Source organism: Vigna unguiculata, chromosome 1 (assembly GCF_037176805.1).
Source record: "Vigna unguiculata cultivar grain cowpea cultivar isolate G323 ecotype 2 chromosome 1, ASM3717680v1, whole genome shotgun sequence".
NCBI lineage: Eukaryota > Viridiplantae > Streptophyta > Magnoliopsida > Fabales > Fabaceae > Vigna > Vigna unguiculata.
In genome coordinates this window covers 41,869,859-41,895,221 of record NC_140792.1, presented here as the reverse complement: position 1 = coordinate 41,895,221, position 25,363 = coordinate 41,869,859, and the positions used below count along the sequence as shown (strand labels likewise).

At 36.4% G+C, this 25,363-nt stretch overlaps 1 protein-coding gene across 8 annotated transcripts in view; it reads right to left on the bottom strand.

Moving 5' to 3' along the window:
* Positions 1 to 25,363, bottom strand: part of LOC114163799 (ARM repeat superfamily protein) — a 61,756-nt gene that overhangs the window by 4,616 nt on the left and 31,777 nt on the right. For 6 of the 8 annotated variants that reach the window (XM_085673340.1, XM_085673327.1, XM_085673328.1 and 3 more), the window contains 20 exons: positions 20,901 to 20,982; positions 20,448 to 20,590; positions 20,279 to 20,359; positions 20,106 to 20,206; positions 19,453 to 19,691; positions 19,260 to 19,369; positions 18,943 to 19,074; positions 18,735 to 18,809; positions 18,524 to 18,657; positions 18,329 to 18,401; positions 17,707 to 17,838; positions 11,059 to 11,234; positions 10,857 to 10,979; positions 10,141 to 10,201; positions 9,965 to 10,060; positions 8,840 to 8,940; positions 6,748 to 6,853; positions 6,250 to 6,363; positions 6,084 to 6,158; positions 2,513 to 2,611 (listed from right to left, as the gene is read on the bottom strand). In XM_085673340.1, coding sequence (XP_085529466.1) covers positions 2,513 to 2,611; positions 6,084 to 6,158; positions 6,250 to 6,363; positions 6,748 to 6,853; positions 8,840 to 8,940; positions 9,965 to 10,060; positions 10,141 to 10,201; positions 10,857 to 10,979; positions 11,059 to 11,234; positions 17,707 to 17,838; positions 18,329 to 18,401; positions 18,524 to 18,657; positions 18,735 to 18,809; positions 18,943 to 19,074; positions 19,260 to 19,369; positions 19,453 to 19,691; positions 20,106 to 20,206; positions 20,279 to 20,359; positions 20,448 to 20,590; positions 20,901 to 20,982 — 2,253 coding nt within the window. Of the gene's footprint in view, positions 1 to 2,042; positions 2,193 to 2,512; positions 2,612 to 6,083; positions 6,159 to 6,249; positions 6,364 to 6,747; positions 6,854 to 8,839; positions 8,941 to 9,964; positions 10,061 to 10,140; positions 10,202 to 10,856; positions 10,980 to 11,058; positions 11,235 to 17,706; positions 17,839 to 18,328; positions 18,402 to 18,523; positions 18,658 to 18,734; positions 18,810 to 18,942; positions 19,075 to 19,259; positions 19,370 to 19,452; positions 19,692 to 20,105; positions 20,207 to 20,278; positions 20,360 to 20,447; positions 20,591 to 20,900; positions 20,983 to 25,363 lie in introns of those variants that run through there. The other 2 variants (XR_014995070.1, XM_085673335.1) reach the window with 2 other exon arrangements.

The following is a 25,363-nucleotide window of genomic DNA, read 5'->3' as shown; positions in this document are numbered from 1 at the left end:
GATTGGAGTAGGACGAGTCTCGAGGATAATACTATCTATCACGATCAGTTGCTTGTATCTCCATTGCGTCTCAAGCTCTTGAACATCAACGCTTAGATCATCCTAGTCCTACCAAAATGTGTCTCATCCTGTAGCAATCAGACATATTCACCAAGTCCCTTAGAGGCCCTCGGATTGAGTATATTTGTAACAAGCTTGGTGCATATGACATATATACTCCAACACGAGGGGGAGTATTAGTATGATTGAGTCCTAATTATTAGGCGTCCTTATTGTAATTGATTCTATTTAATAGTATAAATACATGTAGTGTAGTCTACATTAGACACACAATACATTGAGAAAATATACAATTCTATAGATTATATCCATCACAAATTACGGATTTTAGTTATTATGTGTTTGTATTTTATTTAAGAGCAATTGCTCCTCTATGAATATATTAGTGTTGTTGTATTTTGTTTATTTATCATAGTTTCATAATGTTAGATATTGTTTAAATATTGTTTGATATTATTAAGATATTGTTAGATATTATTAATCACAATATCAAACAATATCTTCTATTTACTCTATTTATTTTCAGTTACTCTTTTTAATTGTACCTCTCTCTATTATAAATAAATTACCCTATGTGTGGTTTATACGCAAGGGAGATTAATCTCAAATCCTATTCTCTTTTTTCTCAACATGGTATCTAGAGCTTAAGGTATTTTTTTGGCATTTTTTTCGTTGCCCATGTCGCTACAATCGCCGTTGCTGTCAACGCTGTCACTGTCGACACCTTCGGAGTGTCAGTTCCGACCGGCGACCATACGGTTTTGATCATCCCAGCCAGGCGACCTCAACGCCGCCAAAATCGCCGCCATCAGAGCACCAACGCTCTCTCTCGCGCTATTCGAAGCCACGCCTCTTCCCGTTCCTCCATGTTGTCTTTCGCTGCCTCTACCAGTTTTGAAATCTCTTCTGGTGTGTCTGACCCGTCCATCTACACTAACTATGTTAATATACACTTATCCATTGACAAGTTAACTAGCCCTAATTATGCCACATGGTCATCAGACGTCCGATTATGGCTTAAGAGTCAAAGGTATCTTGATCATCTTGCCTCAAAAGCACCTTCTCTAACTCCTGCTGAGGACAACCGTTGGGAAACCATTGATGCTCAATTATGTGTGGTTCTCAAGGGTACTCTTGATCCTTCGTTAAAGCAACTTTTTCGTTCCTACGAAACATGTGCTCAAATCTAGGAACATGCCAAGTTATTATACACCAATGATACTCAACGTCTCTATGGTGCCTGTTCAAAATTGGCAGATCTTATTTCCTCTAAACATCAAGACTCTATGACTGATTATATGGGCAAAATTCATGCTCTTTTTCATGAGTTCAATGAGTTATTGCCTCCTTCCCCCGACTCTGCCACGGAGATCGAGCAACGCTCAAAGTTCTTCATGCTCAGAGCATTACACGAGCTTGCTAATAAATATTCATATATTCATGATCAAATTTTGGGTTCCCCGATTGTCCCCACCTTGAATTTAACCTGCTCTACTCTTTTTCGTGTACCAAAACAACCCAACACTTATACACCTGCTTTTGTTGATGATTCTTCTGCGTTGGCATCTCATCGTGATGACCGGACTCGCCCTCGCAAACAAGGAAAAGGGAGTCCTAAGTGTGAACATTGCACTTTTCTTGGAGGAAATTTAGTCCCTTGGAAGAGAAAGAAACAAAATGTTGTGGTGAGATCAAGTGTAGGGGCAGAGTTTAGAGCAATGGCCTTAGGGATTTGTGAAATGCCATGGTTAAAGATACTTTTAGAAGACAGCCATGGCCTTAGGGATTTTTGAATGCCATGGTTAATAATACTTTTAGAAGACCTGAAGATTGATTGAAAGAAGCCTATGAGATTGTATTGTGGTAACAAGTCAACAATAAATATTGCACATAAACCTGTGCAACATGATAGAACTAAGCATGTTGAAGACACAAATACTTCATAAAGGAGAAATTGGATAATGGGACAATATGTAGTACACCTTTTGTATCTTCTGGAAATCAACTTGCAAATATATTGACAAAAGGGCTACATTCAGTCTATTGTTGGCAAGTCAGGAATGGATGACATCCACTCACCACCTTGAGGGAGGGTGTCAAAATCCCTTGATTTATGCTGTGGTTAATATTTCCTGTACAGTTTTAATCACATAATTAGGAGATTTAATTACATTTCATGATTAGAAGGATTAATAGGCTGACAGTATATTTTATGTCTATGTATTCTATTTGAAAGCAATTGTTCCTCTGTAAATAATACCAGAAACAATTTTTCTGACATCACCTAATATCAATCAAACAAAAATGGATACTAACAAAAATAATTGCAAATAGTAACGCCCAAGAAACAATTTTCCTTATTAAAAAATAAATGCCCTTTGCTATTCCCATCTACATATATACTGACAACCACCAACATAATAGCATTAGAGTCCAGAATTAGCTATAAAACCTGCTCAACAAATGCCTCACTTAGTGCCCCAGTTCCATATTTGCCGAGGGCCCCAAATACTGCAAAAGAAGTGGCTCGCATCTTTGCATTCATGCTTGCCTGTTTCATAACAGTGGTAAGAATTTCCGAAGAGTAGTTAATGGAAAGTTCTTTATTCTTTCTTTAACAGAAACAGAGTATATAAGAAATATGAAGGGAGAATAAAATATCCAAAGAAAATTATAAAACAAGAAAATACCTACTAATATACAAATACATATATAAATTCCCTCTTTTGATAGAGATAGTGCATTGCTGTCTTCTTGTTATACGTGTGCATTTAGTATATGCAAATACAAAAAATACAGAAATATCAAATTACTAGAAATTAGGGATTTAATTGATTTTTTGTACCCTTTACTGTTAGCGTACTTCAGCATAAATAGAGAAGAAGTGTACGGTATTACACACACATTCAGTCAATAATTGCACACAAACCACTGTGCCTCTGCCTGATTATGTCCATGTGACTACACAACTAGCAAGAGCTCCCTCTAGTGACCCCCTCTGGCCCATCCTTGCCACATGTGGCTTCACGTGTTCCTGGGTGAGTGTAGTTCTTGAGCCTACCATTTTGTGTTTAATTGCAAGTCGCAACCTACTAGCTTGCACCCCTATCCCTTCCTATGACATGATGGCTAGTCAACAACAGTTTCATTTCTACATTCCAGATGCTTTTATAGAGGAACCTGCTTGAGAGGTTTTTAAACCATCCTTAGAAGCAAACTTCTTTGTTCCTCCAATTCTCGAATAGGTTTGGAGTGGTCGTGAATCTTTATCCTCTTGCTCACTGCTAGATTCCTCAAATTCTCCCGCCAAATCCTCCCAATTGGTAAAAAGATTTTTCTCAACCAAAAAGTTCCTATCCGTTTCAGCCTTAGGAAGTGTGTTGTCATGAGATTCGTCTTGAAGTGAATCAGGAACCATCTCAACACTGTTTTCGTCTTTATCATTTGTGTCCTCATGAAGATCCTGAAAGTTGTTAGAAAGACCAATTTCAGGGTGGACCCCAAAATTATCCTCATTAACCTGACCATCTAAAGATGCCCCCAAAGAAGGCATGCCAGTAAAGTGTTTTGAACCAGAAGTTGGAATCTGAGAACTTTTAGCATGCAACTCTGGAATTTCCAAATCATGTCCCATACGTTCGGCTTACACCTCTGGGGGCTGAGTTGGAGCATCTTTTCCTGCCACATGAGCCTTATTTAAAGAAACAGCCTTGCTGCATCCTGCTCCCGACTCAAAGTTTTCCTTAGACATGAGAGCTTGCCTATTTTGAGACCCCACATACTGTGATTTTCCCACCTCCCTTTTCTCTTTGGTTTCGAAGACGTTTTTCTTCGACAATTAAAAATGGAGTGCCCTATCAACTTACAAACTGAACAAAAAGATGAGAGCTTTTCACTTTGAATGTCCGCAACAAAAGAAAACCTAGGTCTTCCAACCAAAATTTGGTTCGGTAAATCAAAAGCCATATCAACATCCACCAAGACTCTAGCATAAAACCCTTTTGTTTTATTTGTCGTGCAATCATCTAGAGATCGAGGAGATTTGACACCCCCTAGCAATAGAGAAAATGGCTTTAGGCTGCATATACTCAAACGGTAGCCCATGAATCCGAATCCAACATTGAGGTTTTGTTAATTTCATCGAAGCCAGAGCAAAGTCCTTAGTCCATGCAAACACCCTTAGAATTCCTGGTGAAAGATTCCAAGAATCAACTGCCAAAGTCCACCTGATGTCCTCAAACGATGAGAATGTGAATTCATAGAAACCCTTACCCAGTGGCATAACTTTCCAATCCCCTAGATTTTTCCAAGCTATATCAAGCTTCTTACAAAGATGAAGGTGATTCATAGACTTATCTCCTTTGAATAACAGCATCTTACCATGAAGGCGATTCTTACACTCCTCTAAACCAGCCAGGTACACCACTGCAATTTGCACCGAAACAAGACCACCCTTAATGCAAGGAGAAAGGAAGTTGTGAAAGCGGAATATCACAAGCATTATGCAAAACTTGAGCAAAAGTTCTCTTTTGAGTCCAAACATTGTTTGAGAGTTTTAAAGGAGTTGTTGCTCAAAGATTCTAAAGACACCCCAAGGAATAGAGAACCCCGAGGATGCCCCCATTCCGAACCCCACCCAAGACAGCACGCACAAGTTCTGTAATAGAGAAGCACACAGGGAGCACCAGCTCATCCCCCACCTTCATACAAAGGCAAAAGCGTAGCCCAAAACAGAACACAATTATCTCCAAAACCTCTACAACAAGCTACACTCGCAAACAGCCAAGATACCCCACTAACACAAAAGAAACCCTAAGCCACCACAAACAGAGATCTCATAGGCGTGTTGATCTGGTGAGCCAAAACCCAAAGTCGCACTCGACACCACAACGTAACTTGGAATCGTGATCCACTAGAGACGAACTCGCAAAGCAAAAGAAGATTTACAATGACGTATTCACCAAGTCCCTTAGAAGCTCTCAAATTGAGTACATTTGTAACAAGTTTGGTGCATATGACATATATGCTCCAGCTTAGGGGGAGTGTTAGAATATAATCAGCAGTCTTCCATGAAAGAACCAAACACATTGAAATTGATAGTCACTTTGTTAGAGAAAAGGTGTTCCCTAGAGAAATCACTATTGGTTTTGTCAACTCTAGCAATCAGTTGGCTGACGTATTCACCAAGTCCCTTAGAGGCTCTCAGATTAAGTATATTTGTAACAAGTTTGGTGCATATGACATATATGTTCCAGCTTGGGGGGAGTGTTAGAATATAATCAGCGGTTACAGATCTCTAGGAGATCAACCGTTACATAATCTCGTAAATTAGGGTCATTGATTCTATTCAATAGTATAAATACATATTGTGTGGGCTGCATTATACACAAAATACATTCAGAACATATACAATTCTATAGTTTTCTACAGGGCAACTTCACTTAATGTTACTTAGTTTTAAGATGAAATCTTATATGGTATCATAGCCTACAGCTCATCTTGGTATACAAAGCATCTATGGAAAAGGATGTAGGGGATTTCATATCGACTAAAGATATGATCAAATTATAATATATAAGTGAGAACAAATCTCACTTTACAAGATGATTTTGTGAGACTGAATTAGGCCTAAAGTTTTCTTTCTAAGATGGTATTAGATCTCATCCTAGCAAGGTCTTTTGGGTTATTGTGCCACATGTTATTCAGTTGTTATTGGACCACCTAGAAATATTTATTTCACACTCGAGATGTCTAGTCTTCAGCACGAGGAGATGTATTGGAATGCCACATCATCTAGAGACGTGGTTAAATTATAATATATAAGTGGGTGCAAACCTCACCTTATAAGCTGGTCTTTTGAGATGGAGTTTCACCTATCTAAATTTTGATTGCCTTGATGTCAATTGGTTTTAAGATGAAATATGACACTTCTTGGAACATACTAGCTTTAATAAACATTTAGAACCAAAATAAATAAATCAGCAAAATAAAAATGATACATAAAAAAAAGTAAATTTACGTACTTGAAGATTTCGAAGCCTTATTGAAAGACTAAGCAAAATGGGCTCAACTGCATCATCAGGTGAAGAATCAAGAATCTACAAGCAACTCAAAAGAAAAATAAATAACTGAATTTCAAATGGGTGAAATAAGTAAGCACAATCAAAAATAGGAAACATAGAACCTCACCATCAGTAAGCATGATACAGCAGTTAATTGCACAGATTCATCAGAATCATCTAGTAGAGCTAATATAACCCCCAAGACTTGAGTTGTATACTTCAAAATATGAATCAGTGGGATCTGCAATTTCAAATTTGGTGATGTTGATATATAATAGATCTACTCCTTGGAATTGAAAATCTAACTCATAACATACACCACAATTCAATGATCATATTGGATCAATGTTAATATATTAAAAAACCTTAAAGCTGAAAAATAAACCAAAAACAACACAATTAAAATTCATAACATTCATTAAAGTCTCAATCTCATGATTGTCATTACAAATAAACAAACACATTTCTCATATAGGAAAACTAATTATTTGAAAAAAAGAGAAGATAATTGGCAAGAAATCAAGCATATAAATTGACTAAGTTCTTGTTAAAATAAATACAATTGAAAACAAAGAAACCACGGTGGCATAAATCATGACAAAGTACCATAGGTGAAACAAAGTACCTGCACTAATCCTCGCAAACATAATCGACGAACAGTTGAAGACTCATCTGATACATGCCGACATAAAACCTCAACCATTTGCTCCAAAAGCGAACCAAGTCCACCACTATAGAAATGAAGATGAAATCAAAATGAACTTCAATTGAAGAGTCAGAAAATATGTCAACAAATGCATAGAGGAAAGCCGGTGATTAAGTAATATGGTGCCAAGACAATAAACTGCAATATTCCAAGTATTGAAAGTTTAAAAGATAAACATTGTCAATGAATGATTTCATCCATAAAAATATTATAAAACTTCTACTGAATCAAGAAAATATACATTGCATACAAACAATTATACTGACTAGAGTTTATTCTCATATAGTTAATGATAACTACAGTTCGCAATTTCAAAATATTCTTATTTATCTACAAAATTATTTTAGAAATTAAATCAATTTTATAACATGTTTACTCAACTTTAAAGAAATGATTATTTGTTTCATTGACTTTTACCATTTTTTGGTTGTTGATAAAAAATCCCTATAATTGTGATCACCAGTGACCCAACTTAGTTGCAACCTCTTTTGGGAATTAGATATTGACTAATAAGACCAATATCTACAACCTTTAAAAACAATTTTTACTATCGAAATTTTAAAATATTTTATATAACCAATATAAGCATGTTAGGATCCAACAAGTTATATGACTAGAGTCTCATGTTTGAAGCATAGGATTCCTTTTCTAGGAGATCCTTTCAAGTTCTGTAGAATGTTATAAACAATTCCGAGATGAGTCTCCCTTAGATTATGCATGAACTGACTTATAACCCCTACAACATATGCAATCTTAGGCCTAGGGTGAGACAAGTAGATCAATTTCCCAACCAGTCTTCGATAAGAACGCCTATAAGCAACCACATCATCAAGTGATTCACCAAGCTTGTGATTATGCTGAATAGGTGTCACTACTTATCTGCATCCTAATTTACTAGTTTCAGCCAATAAATCCAACACACTTTTGTTGAGAAATGAAAATAGCACTGTGGGAATGGGTAACTTAATAACGAAAAATATAGGAGACCCCAAAAACCCTTTATAAAATTATAACGGGTTATAACAGAAACATTAGGTTAGAAGAAATACAATATATACTTTATAAAAAAATACAGAAATATAATTGTTAAGCAAAAGTGATAATATTATGTCCAGAAACTCAAATATGGAAGTGAAGAAAAAAAAATGAATACCGTAAGTGACACTTGTCAAAAAAGAAAAAAGACATGCAATTGGCTAACGACGGTGGTGAACAGTGCAAGGGGCAGTGGTTGAAGGAGAAGAAGTTTAAGCATTATTTGAATATTAGGTTAAATATAAAGATTTTATTGGGCCATAAACGGCCCAATTTCCAAGTTGTTATTTGGGCTTCAAACCCAATAGAAGACACTAAAACAAAACAAATCTCTCATGCCTAAACTAGGGTTTTTTTAACCAGCGTTGCTACCCTAGCTGAAGAGTCTTCTTCTGCAAGCCATTGCTGCTTCAATAGGGTTTCCTTCTCCAACTTTTCCGCCATAGCTGTTCCGCATCCGCTACCCGTTATCCAAAAAAGAACCGAAAAACATGCATCACCACTATCATGTTGTGGCGGGAAGTACCAAAACCACTACTGATTTCTACCATGGCGGCATTATCGCTAATTTCAGTAACACTCATGCAAAGGCTGAATTTCAAAGATAGATCAATACTATTAAACAGAAATTGGATAATGGCATTATCCCTACTTCTTATGTCTCATCTGGACTTGAGTTAGTAGATCTATTTACCAAAGGTCTTCCTACATGATTTCACGATCTCACATACAAACCAAGAATGGTAGATATTTATTCACTAGCTTGAGGGAAAGTGTTATTAGTAAGATATTAAGTGTACTAGAAACTGTTAGAAGATTTTAGAGATCTCTGGAAATTTTATTACTATAGGGTTACGGTTCTCTGTATATAGATAGAGGTTGATTTTAAACTAATCAATTGACTAAGAATTTTCTTTCTTTCAAATTAATCTTTTCAAGTGGCAATTATTCAAAGTGTCATTATATACCAACTCACCTATACCGAACAAATTCTGATAGTGCAGCTGCTGCAGCTTCCCTCTGGTATTTCTGGGGTCGATACAATGAGTTTTTCAAAAATAGACAAATATTTTGTACCTATATATCAAACAAGGAAAGAAAGTTGGTCAATAAGGTTCACACTTCACAGGGCATACAATGTTTTACTAAATAGCTCTGAAGGAAAGAAAATGATCCCCAACAATACAACTTTTCTATCGTATTATTTGTAGAAAATGAAGAGCAGAAGGTCAAATGCAAGACATAAAGCGGAAAAAAAAATGCAGTCACTTCTGCAGGTTAGTCAGGTTCTTTCATAGATGTAATCTATTCCATAGTCCAAATATCAGTCAAATCAGTATTCGTGTAGGAAAAAGAGTAGGAAGGTGACTGGGTGGAACTAGAATAAGTAACCTATAAATAAAGAAAAGATGAGACACCTCCTATTGAAAAGAGAAGGGAAACCGAAATTAACACCAAATCACATACCACTATGACAATAGTGTTTTAAACAAAACAAACAGCTAAAGTAATCTTTGTATTCCAGTGATACCATCATAACCTATCCAACCCAATGTATGCAAACACTGGATTTTGAAAATTATTGATTTCATTTCGTTAGGATAATGCTCCATTAAACTGCAAATTTTCCAAATACAAAGACCTGGTCCATTCTTCATGACTAGTGGGCAGGCTAGTACTCAACAGCATCAAATAGCCCATTACACACATTCCTTATTAAATTATTGAGACTTGTCCAATAAAAAAAAATAACAATCAATTGATATAATTGTCATAACCACTAATACAGAGAGAATTGAACTCCAAACAGTTTATCAAAGAGATTACCATTTAAGATACCATGTCAACAACTTAATCGTCAAAAACTGAAAAGCCTTGACCTATAAAAGAATTTCCAGAATTGGGTTTACTTGAAAAGGTGACTCAAGGTTGGATTTACATCTCCAACACCAACAACTAAAATTTCATCAATATATACTGAGGCTACACCAAATATCCTATAAGCATTTTCCTTTTGGACATATAATCATTAACTGATCGGGAATTCTGGATATGTAAGGTAATGCTTATAACTAGTTAAGTATATTTGAAATCACATTACCTCTTTTGGGCGCTTTATAGATATGCAGCATGCAATGTCTCCAATGAGACTAATCCACCTTTCATTTCCTGATAGTTCACCATCTCTAGCTAAAATCTAGATAAATCAACACTTTCTGTATTAATTTGAAGACCATATCTTATACCCTAACAAGAAGCAATTTTAAGTTTGTCTACCTTGCCCATCTCAAGGTCACCAACACATTCACAGAACGCCTGAAATGCAGTAAGAAGATTCCTGCACAAGAATACAAGTGGAATTAAACATAAAATTCAAAAGTGCAATTGTGCCCATAACTGATTTCTCTGAGTAATTTTTCACAAATTTTATTTTACTTGTATGTTCGGTTCCCTTAAAAGCTGCCAACAAAACCATATGATGTAATATCATGTTCAGTGTTAGAATATAATCAACTGTTACAAATTTTTAGGAGATCAACCGTTACATAATCTCGAAAATTAATATGATTGATTCCTAATTATTAGGTGTTTTTATTGTAATTGATTATATTTAATAGTATAAATACATATTGTATAGTCTACATTAAACACACAATACATTCAGAACATATACAATTCTATATTCAGAAAAAAAAAATGGTAGGTCAGATGTTAAAACTCACTTTGGGGGTTTACCTACAGAATTTAAATATCTCCCTAATTCCCATTGAAAACCATCCCCCAATAATATGAAATGTAGATTTCAAAAACATACCCTTTTAAAATTATCCCTAACATTTAAATTTGAAAGTGTTATTTATATGTAAAACAATAAAATACAGACATACTTGATAGGCAACGCAAATGTGGATGCTATCATGCAAGTGAAATTCCAGTGTAAACTCAGTAAGAAAGAAATAGGCAAAAGAGAAGCACAGTTTCAAAGTGGTTACCTCAATGGTTCATGCTGACCAGAATATGTCAAACCGTGACAGCTTCCAAGTTGCAGTGTAAGCTCAGAAAGAACAGAAGCATAGTTTTGTTCAACGGCTCTTTTTCCAACTTTTCCCCCACCTCTGCATCGAATAATGGTTTGTAAAATTGTTGGATCATTTATGTATCTTGAAGGTAAAAGGCATTGCTGATAATGCAGACCTGAAGAAAGCAGTAAGAGCAAAAATTGCAGCTTGTAGTTTGCCATCTTCTGTATGACTGTCAACGGGGCTATCCTCAACTCTGTCCACATCAGCTTTTAAAATCGGAATCTGACTAAGGACAGATATCACATGTTCTAGAAACAAAACTGACAGTTCCATGTGCTGAGAAAATGCCTGGAAAAAGTTGTAATCGAAAAATCAATTAATTTATCAAAAAAAATCTTCAAATGGGAGTAAAGATGACAACATGAAACTCGTCTTCTAATAATATTTGAACATAAATATTACTCGATCTATGTAAAAATTAAAATCAATAGTGTCATCACCTAATAGCTTAAGCTTTTTAGGATAGTTTGTTCATAACATAGTTTTAATTAAAGCATATATGACCAATTGATGTTGCAACCATTGTTCTAATAGAAGGTTAAATTTAAATGAAGTGCACCCAACGCTTCTGTTGAGATATCACTAATATCTTATTTTCTGTTTCTATTGTTACTAGTTTTTATATGTATTTTGGGTTTAGCCCATATTTTTTTTATTATAAATACAGCCCCTATGTGTATTTTCTACATAAGGGAGATTAATCTAAAAAAATCATATTTTCTTTATTCTCAACATGGTATCAGAGCTTAAGGTATTTTTTGGCATTTTTTTTTCGTCGCCCTTGCCGCCGTAGTCGCTGTCACCGCCTTTGCTGCTGGAGTGTCAATTCCAACTGGTGACCATACGATTTTGATCGCCCTGGCCATGCGACCTCAACGCCGCCAGAATCACCGCCATTGTTGCAACGACAATCTCTCACGCATCGTTCGAAGCCGCGCCTTCTCCCGTTTCGCTGCCACATGTGGCGGCGGGGTCATCCACTGTCTCCGGCATCGATCACCATCGCTGCACTCACCTCGTCCTCGGCGTTCCAGATTTGGGCTTCATGTTTCCATTGGAGAACTTTCAATTTTTAGGGTTTCTCTCTCTCCTCCATGGTGTGTTCCGCTACTACTTCGTCCACTTTCACTTTCGTCGCCTCCATGTTTGATTCGTTCGTTTTTCCTCCAAATGTCAATGTGCACTTGCCCATAGATAAGTTAGATGGCAAGAATTAACAATCATATGCAACAACCTAATCCATAAAATAAACGAGAGAAAAAAAAGTGGAGGACTAGACCACAACCCACTAAGAATTTACAAAAGTTATACTATCCTATCATGTAAACAAGGGTAAAGTATACAAAAATTGGTTAACTAATCTAGAAGCCCCTGCATTACTTCCGAGAAGCTAGACGGACAAAATTGGTTCCTATTGTTCTCTTTTATCTTCAGTGTCTTTTGTTACTATTCCTAAAAATGTGAAGGAAGCACTTGATCATCCTGGATGGCGACTTAAAATTAAAGAGAAGAAGATTTTAGAGTGAATTTGAGAGTGTGTGTTCTCTCCTCTTAGGTTTCAATATTTATAGTACATGAGATACAATGAATGAGAGGAAAGAGGAAAGAGGAGAATTCTAGAAGATGCTCCTAGGAACTAGAACTAAAGCATGCTTCCTAGGAACTAGATCTAAAGCATGCTCCTAGGAAAATGAATCTCTTTTAAAACTATTTATTCTAACACTCCCCCTCAAGATGGAGCATACAAATTGTATGTGCCAAGCTTGGAACATATAAATTCAATCCTAGGACCTCTCAAGGATTTTGTTAATACATCTGCAAGTTGTTCATTTGATCCTACAAATTCTATGCAAATTTCTTTGGTCATCAATTTTTCTCGAATAAAGTGACAATCAATTTCAATATAAGCGATGTGGAGAGCAACTTGATTATCACAATACATCTTCATTGCTTGAATGTTGCAAAAACCTATTTCTTGTAGAAATTGTTTAACCCATATAAGTTCACATGTTAGGGATGTCATTGCTCTATACTCAGCTTCAGCGGATGATCGTGCAACAACATTATGCTTTTTACTTTTCCACGAGACTATATTTCCTCCAAGAAAAACACAATATCTCGTGGTAGAACGTCTATCCATAGGAAAACCAGCCCAATCAGCATCACAATATCCAAAAACTTGAGTATTCCCTTTATCCTCATAAAGTAGTTCTTGTCCTGGAGCTTTTTTAAGATACCTTAGAATACGAATGACAGCATTCCAATGATCGATAGACGGATTCTACACGAATTGACTCACAACATCAACTGCAAAGGATAAATCTGGTCTGGTAATAGTAAGATAAATAAGCTTTCCAACTAGTCTTCTGTACCTTTCTGGATCAGAGAAAGCTTCTCCCTGTTCTGCCATTAATTTCTGATTTGGATCCATGGGACAATCCACTGGTTTACAGTCGATCATACCTGTCTATTTAAGGATGTCAAGAGCATATTTCCTTTGAGAAATTACAACTCCTTCCTTTGACTGGGCTACTTCTATGCCCAGAAAATATTTTAGAGTTCCAAGATCCTTGGTTTGAAAATGATGGCATAAGTGTTCTTTTAACTGAGAGATTTTACCAGCATCATTGCCTGTGATCACTATATCATCGCCGTACACTATTAAGTACACACATTTTCCAGGAGAGGTAAGGCAATAGAAAACAGAGTGGTCTGCCTCACTGCGTTTCAGCCCAAAGTTTTGAACAATGTGGCTGAATTTCCCGAACCAAGCGCGTGGACATTGCTTGAGACCATAGAGAGAGCGACGTAACTTACAAACCAAACCAGACTCCCCCTGAGCAACAAATCCAGGAGGTTGCTCCATGTAAACTTCCTCTTCAAGATCTCCACGCAGAAAAGCATTTTTAATGTCTAGTTGATGAAGGGGGCAATGACGAATGGCTGCCATTCATAGAAAGAGTCTGACGGTAGTCATTTTGGCTACTGGTGAAAAAGTATCACTGTAATCAAGCCCATAGATTTGAGTGTATCCTATGGCCACCAATCGTGCCTTAAGTCGATCAACTTCACCGTTGGGTCCAACTTTAATGGCATAGACCCATCGACAACCTACTGTCTTTTTTCCAAAAGGATGAGGAACTAATTCCCATGTTTTATTGTGTTCAAGAGCCTGCATTTCAGAAATCATGGCTTGTCGCCACCCAGGACGATCAAGTGCTTCTTTCATAGTTTTAGGAATAGTAATGGAAGAGACAGAAGAAATAAAAGAGAAATAGGAAGGAGATACCCTGTGATAACTAAGAAAATTGTAAATAGGATGAGGATTTCGAGTAGATCGTGTACCTTTGCGGATGGCAATGGGCCAATTCAAATCATCATGATCAAGAGTCGTGGTACCAGATGATGATGGAGAATGACCTTCAAAAGAGGACTCACCTTGGAGTATTGGTCTAGCCATTTGGTTCCTGCGTTGATAAGTAATAATGGGTGGTGACAACGGCTCAGTAGGATCGGGTACGGTATTTTGGACTATCGGAGCCGGAGACTCAATGAAGGGAATAGGTAGAACATGTTGGATAGAATTTGAATTACAAGTAGCAGTAGGGAAGAAGGTAGATTGCTCAACAAAGGTGACATGGGCAGTCATGTAGTACTTCTTGGTCTCGGGAGAGTAACATCGATATCCTTTTTAAAGACGAGAATAACCCAAGAAGACACATTTGAAAGATCTTGCTGAGAGTTTGTCTAGACCTAGAGACATGTCATGGACAAAACATACACAACCAAAAACACGTGGAGTGATATGAAAGAGAGGCTCTTTTGGAAATAGAATGGAATAAGGAACTTTATTTTTAAGAGAAGAAGAAGACATCCAGTTAATGAGATAACATGCAGTTAGGATAGCATCACCCCAATAATGAATCGGCATATTTGCACCAAGCAATAAGGTACGAGCAGTTTTAACTAGATGTCTATTCTTCCTTTCTGCTATACCATTTTGTTGAGGTGTATGAGGGCATTTATACTCATGCAAAATGCCATGTGAGCTTAAGAGCTTGGATAATTCAGAGGAAAAATATTCTTTAGCATTATCGCTTCTAAAAATTTTGATTATTTTTCCAAATTGATTTCGAATTTCATATAAAAAGGATATAAAAATTTGAAAAAGTTTAGAACGATCCTTTATTAAATAAATCCAGGTACATCTAGAAAACTCATCAATAAAAGTAACAAAATATCTGAAGCCAGAAGATGACACACGGCTTGGCCCCCAAATGTCAGAATGGATAATAGAAAAAACAGTATCACATCTAGATTCAAAATGTTTATGAAAAGAAGACCTCACATGTTTCCCTAATTGACATGATTCACATTCCAAAGTTTGGAGACTATTAAGTTCAGGGACCATCTTCTTTAGTTTTGTCAAATGAGGATGTCCTAAGCAGTCATGTTGCAATTTAGGGACCATCTTCTTTAGTTTCGTCAAATGAGGATGTCCTAAGCAGTCATGTAGCAATTTAGGAGATGAAGCAACACAAGATATAGATGGGCTAGAACCAAAGTAATAAAGGCCTCTAGATTCATGTCTTTCGCCAATCATCCGACCGGTACCATGTTCCTGTATGACAAAAGAGTTGGCATCAAAGGTTACTGAACAATTTAATGATTTTGTTAATCGACTTAAAGAGATGAGACTAAAGGGACACTCAGGAACGAAAAGAACAGATTTTAAGTTCAAAGAAGGAGAAAGAGAAACTTGCCAATTCCTTGGGAAGCTACTTTGGATCCATTAGCAAGGGTTATGGAATGAGATGTTTTAGGAAAGGAGAGAGAGGAGAACAAGGAGATATTACCAGAAATATTATCAAAAGCACTTGAGTCAATAATCCATGGGTTTTGACTCTCCGTAGATTGTGAAATGCAGGCAGTTGACAAACTAGGAGTTGTAGATGATTGAGCTAGGTTGCTGGATTTCAACTTTAAATATTCCTGATATTCTTCTTCAGAGAATTTTGTCTCAGAACTTTCAGCTTTGGAAATATTGGCTGTCTTTCCAGGAAAGCCATGTAATGAGTAACAATATGTGCATTGGGGACGCCCTCTAACACCACGCCCTCCTATAGCACCACGATTTCCTTTACCACGAAATGAAATCATAGCAGAAGACTTAGCATTCTCTTGGACATTTCTATGCTTAAGGGATGGAGTGGTTAGTCAGTTTATGCAGTCTCCATGTGTTGGCCATTGGAATTCTATCATCCGCATTCTAAGGTACCTAAAAAAGGCTCTCGGGCAAGGGTTGTTATATGAAGATAGAGGAAACTTTCATGTCTCTGGATATTGTGATGCGGATTGGGCAGGATCTCTCATGGACAGACGATCTACTACTGGATACTGTGTATTCCTTGGAGGTAATATTATTTCATGGAAAAGTAAGAAGCAGAGTGTAGTGGCTAGATCGACAGCTGAAGCTGAATATAGATCCATGGCATCACTAACATGTGAACTTATATGGGTGAAGCAATTTCTTCAAGAACTTAATTTTTGTGACATCCAGACTATGAAGATGTATTGCGATGATCAAGCTGCTCTCCACATTGCATCCAAACTCCATATTGAATCACGAGAGAACAAAACATATAGAAATAGACTGCCATTTTGTTCGTGAAAAGTTGTTGGCAAAGGAAATATGTACTGAGTTTGTGGGATCAAATGACCAACTCGCAAATATGTTGACCAAGTCATTAAGGGGACCTCGGATTGAGTTTATTTGTTCTAAACTTGGTACATACAATTTGAATGCTCCAGCCTGAGGGGGAGTGTAGAAATAGTTAGTATATCTAGGCAATCATTATGTGTAAGTAAGGAGGTTGAGTGTGGATAACCTCTACACCTAGCACCTAGTTGTAGCCTTTAATGTTTTAACTTCCCTTGTATCTCTTTATCATCTATATAAATATTAGGAATAGTAGAGGGGTCTGATTAAGCCCTCAAAATATTTTTCATTCTTTAATCTCAAGTATATTAGTGACATGAATCCTCATGTTTTATACTTTTCCATGCAATTAAGCCATCTATTATGCAATCTGCAAGGAACAGTGCTAGAATTGTTAAAAGCTCAGAAAAAAATCAAGAATAGCATTCCAACCAAAGCTTGATTCTTGTCTGTTGCTTTGTTAGTAGGGAAATTCGTAAAAGGTTAAGAAACTCTTAATTCTTGTATCTAACTTAATAATTTATTATACAAAATGACATCCCAGTATCCACTAGGGGTTGTAAAGCTTAAGAGATAGCTACCAAAGTGCAATGAAAATAAAATGGAAAATTGAAATAACAATTTATCTATTATTGAAGGGAGAATAAATCAGGATTCAGGAGACTAATTGTTCACAAGGGTTTCCATACTCAATAAAGTTTGCAGACTCAGTTTGGCTGCGAAACTTATTTTTCAATCCCTCTCTGTACAACTTACTCCAATTTAACCACCTAACTGACTACCTAGTAGAACCCTAACAATCCTGCCTACCATAACCTCTGACTATATTTATTTCTATAAGCATAGATCTTCTAAGTCCTCTCTTTATATACCTGATACCTAACCCCATATCTACGTAGCATAACAGCAACAACTTCTAGAGCCCTGTTTTCTTCATATCCAATCATTGCTATGTGTAAATCAATTCTTGAATAAAAATGACCAGTGGACAATCTGTACAACAGTGGATAAGAAGTTCATACTGAAAAAAATGAGACTTACATAGAATGCGTCCTGCATCGGCCATCCTCCACGTAACCTAGATATATCCTTTGTGATCGTATCCCTTCCAGCAGTAGCAAGGACTTCATCAAAAACAGTTTTTGGGCTAGTGTTTTCAGCCAAAGAAGAAATCTTTTCAGCAAGTAAAGGATAAATTTGCCGGTAGAAAATGACAGACACCAGAAACATTGAAGTAAAATCAGAAACAGGTATGCATTATCAGTGAAACCCTAGCCTGTATAAGGATGATACCAAGACTACGTATGAGAAATACATGAGTGATGCAGAAGAACGAAAATTTGATAATATGGGCAAATTGAAGAGTGACCAATTCTCTCCTAGATCAAAGCAAATTCCTTCCCATCTGACCTCTCAACCTCCCCCAATTTATACCCCCACTCTCCTAATTTGATCAGGTGCGTTGCACATTTTCCTACTCCTTACACACTGTCATTCTGTTATAGGGGATTTATTAGTAAACATCTTGAAAACAACATATATGGGAGAGAAGAACAAACAACACCTTCCCAATAATATAAACAACTCCGTTGATTCCAACAAATTAAAATTATGACAAGATATTCAACGAAAAATGTCAACTTTAAAAATATTGAAAGGATACAGCTCCAAGAGTTTCCACACGCAAATGTTTGTCAGTTGCATGCACAACAGCAGAGATCAATGATTGGGTTGTCCTGTAGGCAAAAACATTATGTCATGTCACGGTAACCTATGCTGAAATTTACAAGCTCAAAAGACAGTATGATATCAACAAAGTTGAAGTAACATTGTGTTGGTGTATACACTATGCTTAAACCTTGAGATATCAATTTCAGTCAATTCCCCCCCTCTCTTTGTAACAAATTCAACAACAGCTTGAATAGCCCCTTCAGCTGATTGTTTGATCTTATCACATATAGCAACTGAGCAACCATGCAGTGTAGCCACCATCTGTACACCAGTGCCAACACAGTTATTAAATGTAACTTAGACATGATCCACACACACACAAAACCAAAGACACTTACCTCCTCTTTTGTCAACAGAATGCAGAGGGAGGAAACAATCCTGTTGAAAACTTCCGATGGATCAATAGAAGTATCCTGCATACATATACAAATATACATGAAAACCAAGATCTGTGGTCTCATTTCTTCTGCAACTATAAAATACAAGAAAGATGGAAAAGTCAGAACACGAAGCAAGGTAATAAAACAAAGTGGTCAGTGAACTTACATTCCTCAATATGGCTATGACATCCTCAAGAGAAGATAATGCACTGTATGACAATTCTATAACCTCAGCAGATATAGATGAACCCGCAGGTCTTGGAAGTGAAAGAGAGATGCTAAAGAGTAAATCAAGAATCTGCACAAAAAACAATTAATTAGACTATTTAAGAAAAAGTCCACAATATCCTCCCTACAGAAGTTAACCACAGAGCATGCACACTATAGAATATAGATCATACTATATTCCTGAAACTATACAAATACTGAAGAGAGATTGTGCCTTTTTCTGTAAAGGAGCACAACTTCTCATATACTACTTACCTGTGCCGATACTTTTCGGACTTCAGAATTTGGGTCTGCACAACGTGGAAGGTACATTATAACCCTATCTCCCAAGCACAGAGCTTCTCGACTTGGCAGTACAAATGCAGCTGGTCGTTTATAAGAAAAACTATACTTCAGAATATATGAAAGAAGAGAAATTCAATGGTATCTAATCGAACAACATATTTACATGGCAGCTTTGAAAAATTCCTAAACAGAGTCCGGTCGATTTGCTTGTTATGTGCACAACTCCCATGGCAGCCCAGTGCACAATACCCACTAACACAAATCATCCGAAACTTTAGAAGCATCTCATGTACAGCAAGGCAGCCTCGTTTCCTCTGATACTCAATGGGCGAACATACAAATTGATCAATTTGCCTCAAGATAAGCATTAGCAGCTCTGCTCGACTTCTTCCATCTTCTCCACTATATAATAAATTTTTACTTATTAGCACTAGTAAGAAAAAGAAACTCTACATGCACAGGGTGACCAAATAAAAATGACAAAAAACTTTAATGACAAAAGCTGACTGGCAGGTGTGTTTAGAAGGAGCACAAAGAGAGACGAAAAATGATGTTATTTTTTGTAGTGCACAAGATGTGGAACCAACCCAACAAAATAGAATTGAGCCCAGGATGGAATTAAAAACAGGTCTAACAAAAGAGAAACAATTTTTTTTATAAATCAAGTTTTTTGAAATGAACAATAAAAATACAATGATGCACAGTTGACACACAGTTCTAAAGAAAACAACAAAGTTGAACAATGTTCAAAAGAACAGGTAACATAACAAACTAGAAACTTAGCAGAATAAATAATAAGATTTTAACTTAAATTACCCAGAGAGAAGAATTGCACATAAAAGGGTAATCAAGTTGTCTATAAGGGGATTGACAACATCAACCGGATCATTTGGTATAGCAAAGAACCCCAATGTGGCCTGTCAAATTCATCAGGAAACTTGGATGATTAAAAGGTACAATTAAAAATAAATCAAATGCAACCCACATACCTTCATTACATGGTTCCTAGTTTCAACTGTTAGCTTTGGTTCCACAGAGACCAACGTGGTGCAGGCACTTATAGCAAGGGCCTAAATATAAAAAATCATATTAGTAAACTAAAATAGTTTCAGCTTTAAATGACTGTCTTCATCTTAGGCATAACTCAATTTTATATACCTGAGTACGCAATAGGTCATTGTAATCAGCAAAACCATCTTCATCATCCCGACCCATTAAAGTTAAAATATAATCAAGCAGTTGGTCCCTTCTTTTCAGTGGAAATGGTGAGCCACTTTCAGCAGCATTAATAACAGCATTACCTGCAATAAATCAAGTTCACAATTAATCAAACAAAGTCTGTGGTAAAAATTATTCATTAAACATAAACAAATCATGAATAGCATGATTTCTACAACTATTGTATATGGGGCAAAATAACCACAACTTTCACAGATGTTCACTTTCTAAAGTAGGTTTTGTAGCGATCCCCTTTTTTGCATAAATTACCAGTCAAGTGAGAAGATAAAAATAGAAGATAAGTGTTGCTGACAACAATATCAGCAGTTAAAAAATGAAAGGGATAATAATAAGAATGAAAAATAATAAAACTCTGAAAAGATAACTATAAACCTAGTAAATCAATTGCTGTGATGACCGCTTGCTTTGCTTTGGGATGACGCACATGAAGAAGTCGCGAGAGCACATTGGTGCCCTGCCCACAAATAAATGAAACAATCTAATCAACTTTCCCTGATTACAAACATATGCAAATAAGCAAAAGAACACACTTAAAGGAAAGGAGACACTCAACCTACACTTCTTTTACTATTTTGTTCTTTCATGCATAATTTGAACAGAAGAGTAAACCAGGACACAATCTTTTTTTCAAAAAAACTAGGTTCTGATACAGACTTATTAGTGTTATTGTATTTTATTTATTTCTCTAAGTTTAGTACACTAGTTTATCTTGTAATTCTGTGTTTTATTGTCTTTGCTTTTCAGTATTTTTTAATTTCAGGAAGTTACTGTGGTCTGGAACTGTCTCTAACTTCCTCAAACTGCTGTTATAGGAAGTTATTCTATGTATTTGCACAGCACAAATATAAATGCTGATGCTGTACTTTTTCTGTTGTTTTGTTTTGTAATTTTGATTCACTGATTCAGTCACATAACTCTCTCCGTTTCAACAGTCACACCACGACAGTCCCCCTATATTTATTGAGCAATTTTATGATCCTATGGCCACTCCTAATTTCAATTCCCTCCCTTCTCCAACTCTCTGTTTCAACACTGTCACACGACAGTCCCCTTATGTTTATTTCCTTTTCTATTAAGACTGGCTCGATAACTTTCAATGGTTTTCAAAAGGAAAATTGATGAAACTGTTTAGAAAAATGTTTTCATTATGTAAATATTAAAAATGGTTGCATTTATTTGTTAAAACAATAGAAAACACAGCTTTTATATGTTTGGCTCCAGTTTCTGTGCCCTCTGAAAATTAAAAAATTAAAAGCAACGAAAACAACTGAAGAATTTCTTTTATAATATATTGCAAAACTGTAGCAGATGATTCTGAGAAAAAAATTATCATCTCAGATCCATCTCTACATGGTGTCCCTCTGTTGGAATGGAAAGGTATCTTAAGTCACCCAAACCCACATTAATTGCCACCATCCAAAATTGATTGCTAATGCCTCAAAAAGGGCAACCAACAGAGATGTGGCAATAAAAGCTTAGTGAAGCATCTAGTGTGCAGTTCTTATAAAGCTTTGGTAGCCATATAGATTTGTCGTTTGTTTTGAAAGAATGAAACCAATTTGATGACAAGGTACAAATGCTAAATGCAAAAGAACAGATCGAAGATTGATCTACAATCATTACAACCATTCAGAATCTGGATGAAAGCTCTCTACAATCGAGTTCCATAAGCTAAATCTGAAAAGAATACTCCATATCCAGTTCAAAAGATGGATTCAGATAGAAGGAAACATTTACACTGAGATGAAACTGTTACAATTATAGAAATAAGGAACTTGTCATATATAATAGGGGAGATGCCAACTTTTTCCATTCCATTATAAGCACACAAACGCTTAATTGACTTTCCAAATTGTGTTTTTATGATACCGAAGAATCTAACATTCAGATTTTTCTTTCATGAGGGAAATCCATGTTACTCAGGTACAATCACCAATAAAAGTGACAAACCATTTAGCACTAGATATACTAGAGTTTGATACAGGCCCACAAATATCATAATGAACCAAATCAAAAGGATGAACACTCTTTTTATTACTAGAAGGATATGTGGCCTGATGACGCTTTACAATTTGACATACATCACAATTAAATGACTCAACAGACTCTTTGATAAACAAGGAAAGGAACATAGACATTAAAATAAAAAAGGATGGATGCCCTAGACTAAAGGTTGAGCTAAATGGAGGCAAGGCCACCCTAAAGGTTTTCTTATATATACAAATTAATATATAATTTAAAATATTTTTTAAAACTTTAATATATATTACATATTTGGCAACTCCATAAATTTGTATACATCTATATAAAGATTTTGGCACCCTTAAAATGTTTGTTGAGGATCTGCTACTATCCTAGACAACAGTGGAAAAGCCAAATTTGAGAGGACTCAAAAGTAGTGCAAGACTAGAGACAAAAGGTAGTTGTTTGCCTACCGATACTATTCTTAGTGTAAAAGTTGTCGCGTTGTTCCTTAACAACTCCAATTGTCCCTGAGGTAAGATCCTGAAAAGCACAATGAGTGGAAAAGAAGGTTACAGAACAGTTTAGGTCATGAGTTTGCTTTTGAACGGGAATAATGTTATTAGATAGTTTTGAAACATAAAGGACATCTTTAAGACTAAGGGATGGCAAAAGAGAAACATTTCCACGTCCATTTATTGGGATACTGGTCCCATTGGCAACAGTAATGTAGTTATCAAACAGAGAAACACATGATGTTGAAAGAGATGAATGAAGGGTCATATGGTTTGTTGCACCAGAGTCTAGAAGCTAAGAGTTCTCACAAAAAGTATTAGAGACATTAGACGTTCAATCTCAACATGTAGCGCAAGCCTTCCTTACTAAGTTGAAGAGGAAGAAGGTGTCTAGCCAGGCGAAATCTGAAGATGCCTGATAAGTTTTCCTCGAGGTTTGTCCATTTAGTTTTGCTAAACAATTGAGAGCTTACTTCTTTCCATGTAACTTGAAGCAAGTGTCCTTGGTGTGACCAAATTTCTTATAATGAGAGCACCAATGCCCTTCCTTACCTTTAAAGCTAAGTTTAATATTTGCAAGATTTGAAATCCCAAGTTTGGAAGTCTTTCAAGAGAACATGGCAACTCCTTCGGTGGAGAGTGGAGGGCTCATTCATCATGACCATTCGACGAACCTCCTTACCTTAGACAATGAAGAAGACTTCAGAAAGAGAAGGAAGTATTTCCCTCCCAAGAATTTGTCCCTAACAGGATCATATTCAGGATTCAATCCTGATAAGAACATAAATATCTGAGATCATTTTGGTAGTGAAACTTTTTCTGCTTGAATCATATTAATAGTGAATTTCTTTTTAACCGACATTCACTATGCTGACAACTCTATTGATTTGCAGCTTTCAAACGTACACCTTTGAGATGGATGAACTTTGCCTTGTTTGCTATGAATCTTTGCTCAGACTAATGGTCATTTTAGCTATTGGGCTAAGCTATAATTCTAGCTATTCTATCTAGATTCACCAATATCTCTGGATTGCTTTTCCAACTACTTAAAGCTACCACACTTCAACTTGGGGGTGCTAGAAATAAGAGATATTTATAATGGTACCATTTTAACATATTTGGGAATATCCTACATTCTCTCAGGATTTATTCTTTTATATTTGTGATTTGTTTCCTTATTTAATTAGGGTATTTGTAATTGTAGGGATATCGACCAAATTTCATTAGAATCTCATCAATAGGCTTATCATATCATGTATATAGGAAAAAAATCTATATATTTATTTGTATTTATTGTTGTTAGATATAGTTTGATATTATTAAGATATTGTTAGATATTGATAACCACAATATCAAACAATATCTTCTATTTAATCTTTTTATTTTCAGTTACTCTTTTTACTTGTACCTCTCTCTATTATAAATAGATTACCCTATGTGTGGTTTATACACAAGGGAGATTAATCTCAATCCCTATCTTCTTTATTCTCAATATGGTATCTAGAGCTTAAGGTTTTTTTTTTTTTCCGCTATCGCTGCCTCCGCCTCTGCCGCCACCGCCGCTGCTGCCACCGGAGCCACCGGCGCCGCCGCCGGAGTCGTCGCCGGAGTAGTCGCCGGAGCCGCCGCCAGAGCCACTGCCGAAGTCGCCACCACCGTTGTCGTCGCCAGAGTATTAGTTCCGACCGACGACCATACAGTTTTGATCATCCCTCACGTGCCATTCGAAGCCGCGTGTCTTCCAGTTCCTCTATGGTGTCTTCCGCTGCTTCTTTCAGTTCTGAACTCTCTTCTGTTTCATCCGATATACTTGTTATGTACAACAAATTTCTCAAATGGTATAAGGATCAACAGTTTTCTAGTTCCACTGCATCTGTTGCTCACACAGGTACATCTTTTGTTGGTCTGACTCAATCTTCTTCTCCTGGTCCTTGGGTTTTTGATTCAGGAGCCACTGATCATATTACTGGTAACAAATCTTTGTTCTCTTCTTTATCCTCTACTAATCCTTTACCCTCTGTTACATTGGCTGATGGTTCTAGAGTCTCATCTCATGGTGTTGGCACTGTTAAACTTTTTCCTTCTTTAACCATTGATAATGTTCTTTATGTCCCTGGGTCTCCTTTTAACCTGTTGTCCATCAGTCGCCTAACTCGTTCTCTTGATTGTGTTGTTTTCTTTTACCAACAATTCTGTCTGTTTACAGCATTGTAGTAAGTATCGTACGATTCACGATACGAATCGTACGATACGATACGATACACCCCCTCCACGATACGAATCGTTCGATGTATCGTTTTTACTCCCGAATCGTAAACGTATCGTACGATACAAGTGCGAATCGTAAGAATCATGATT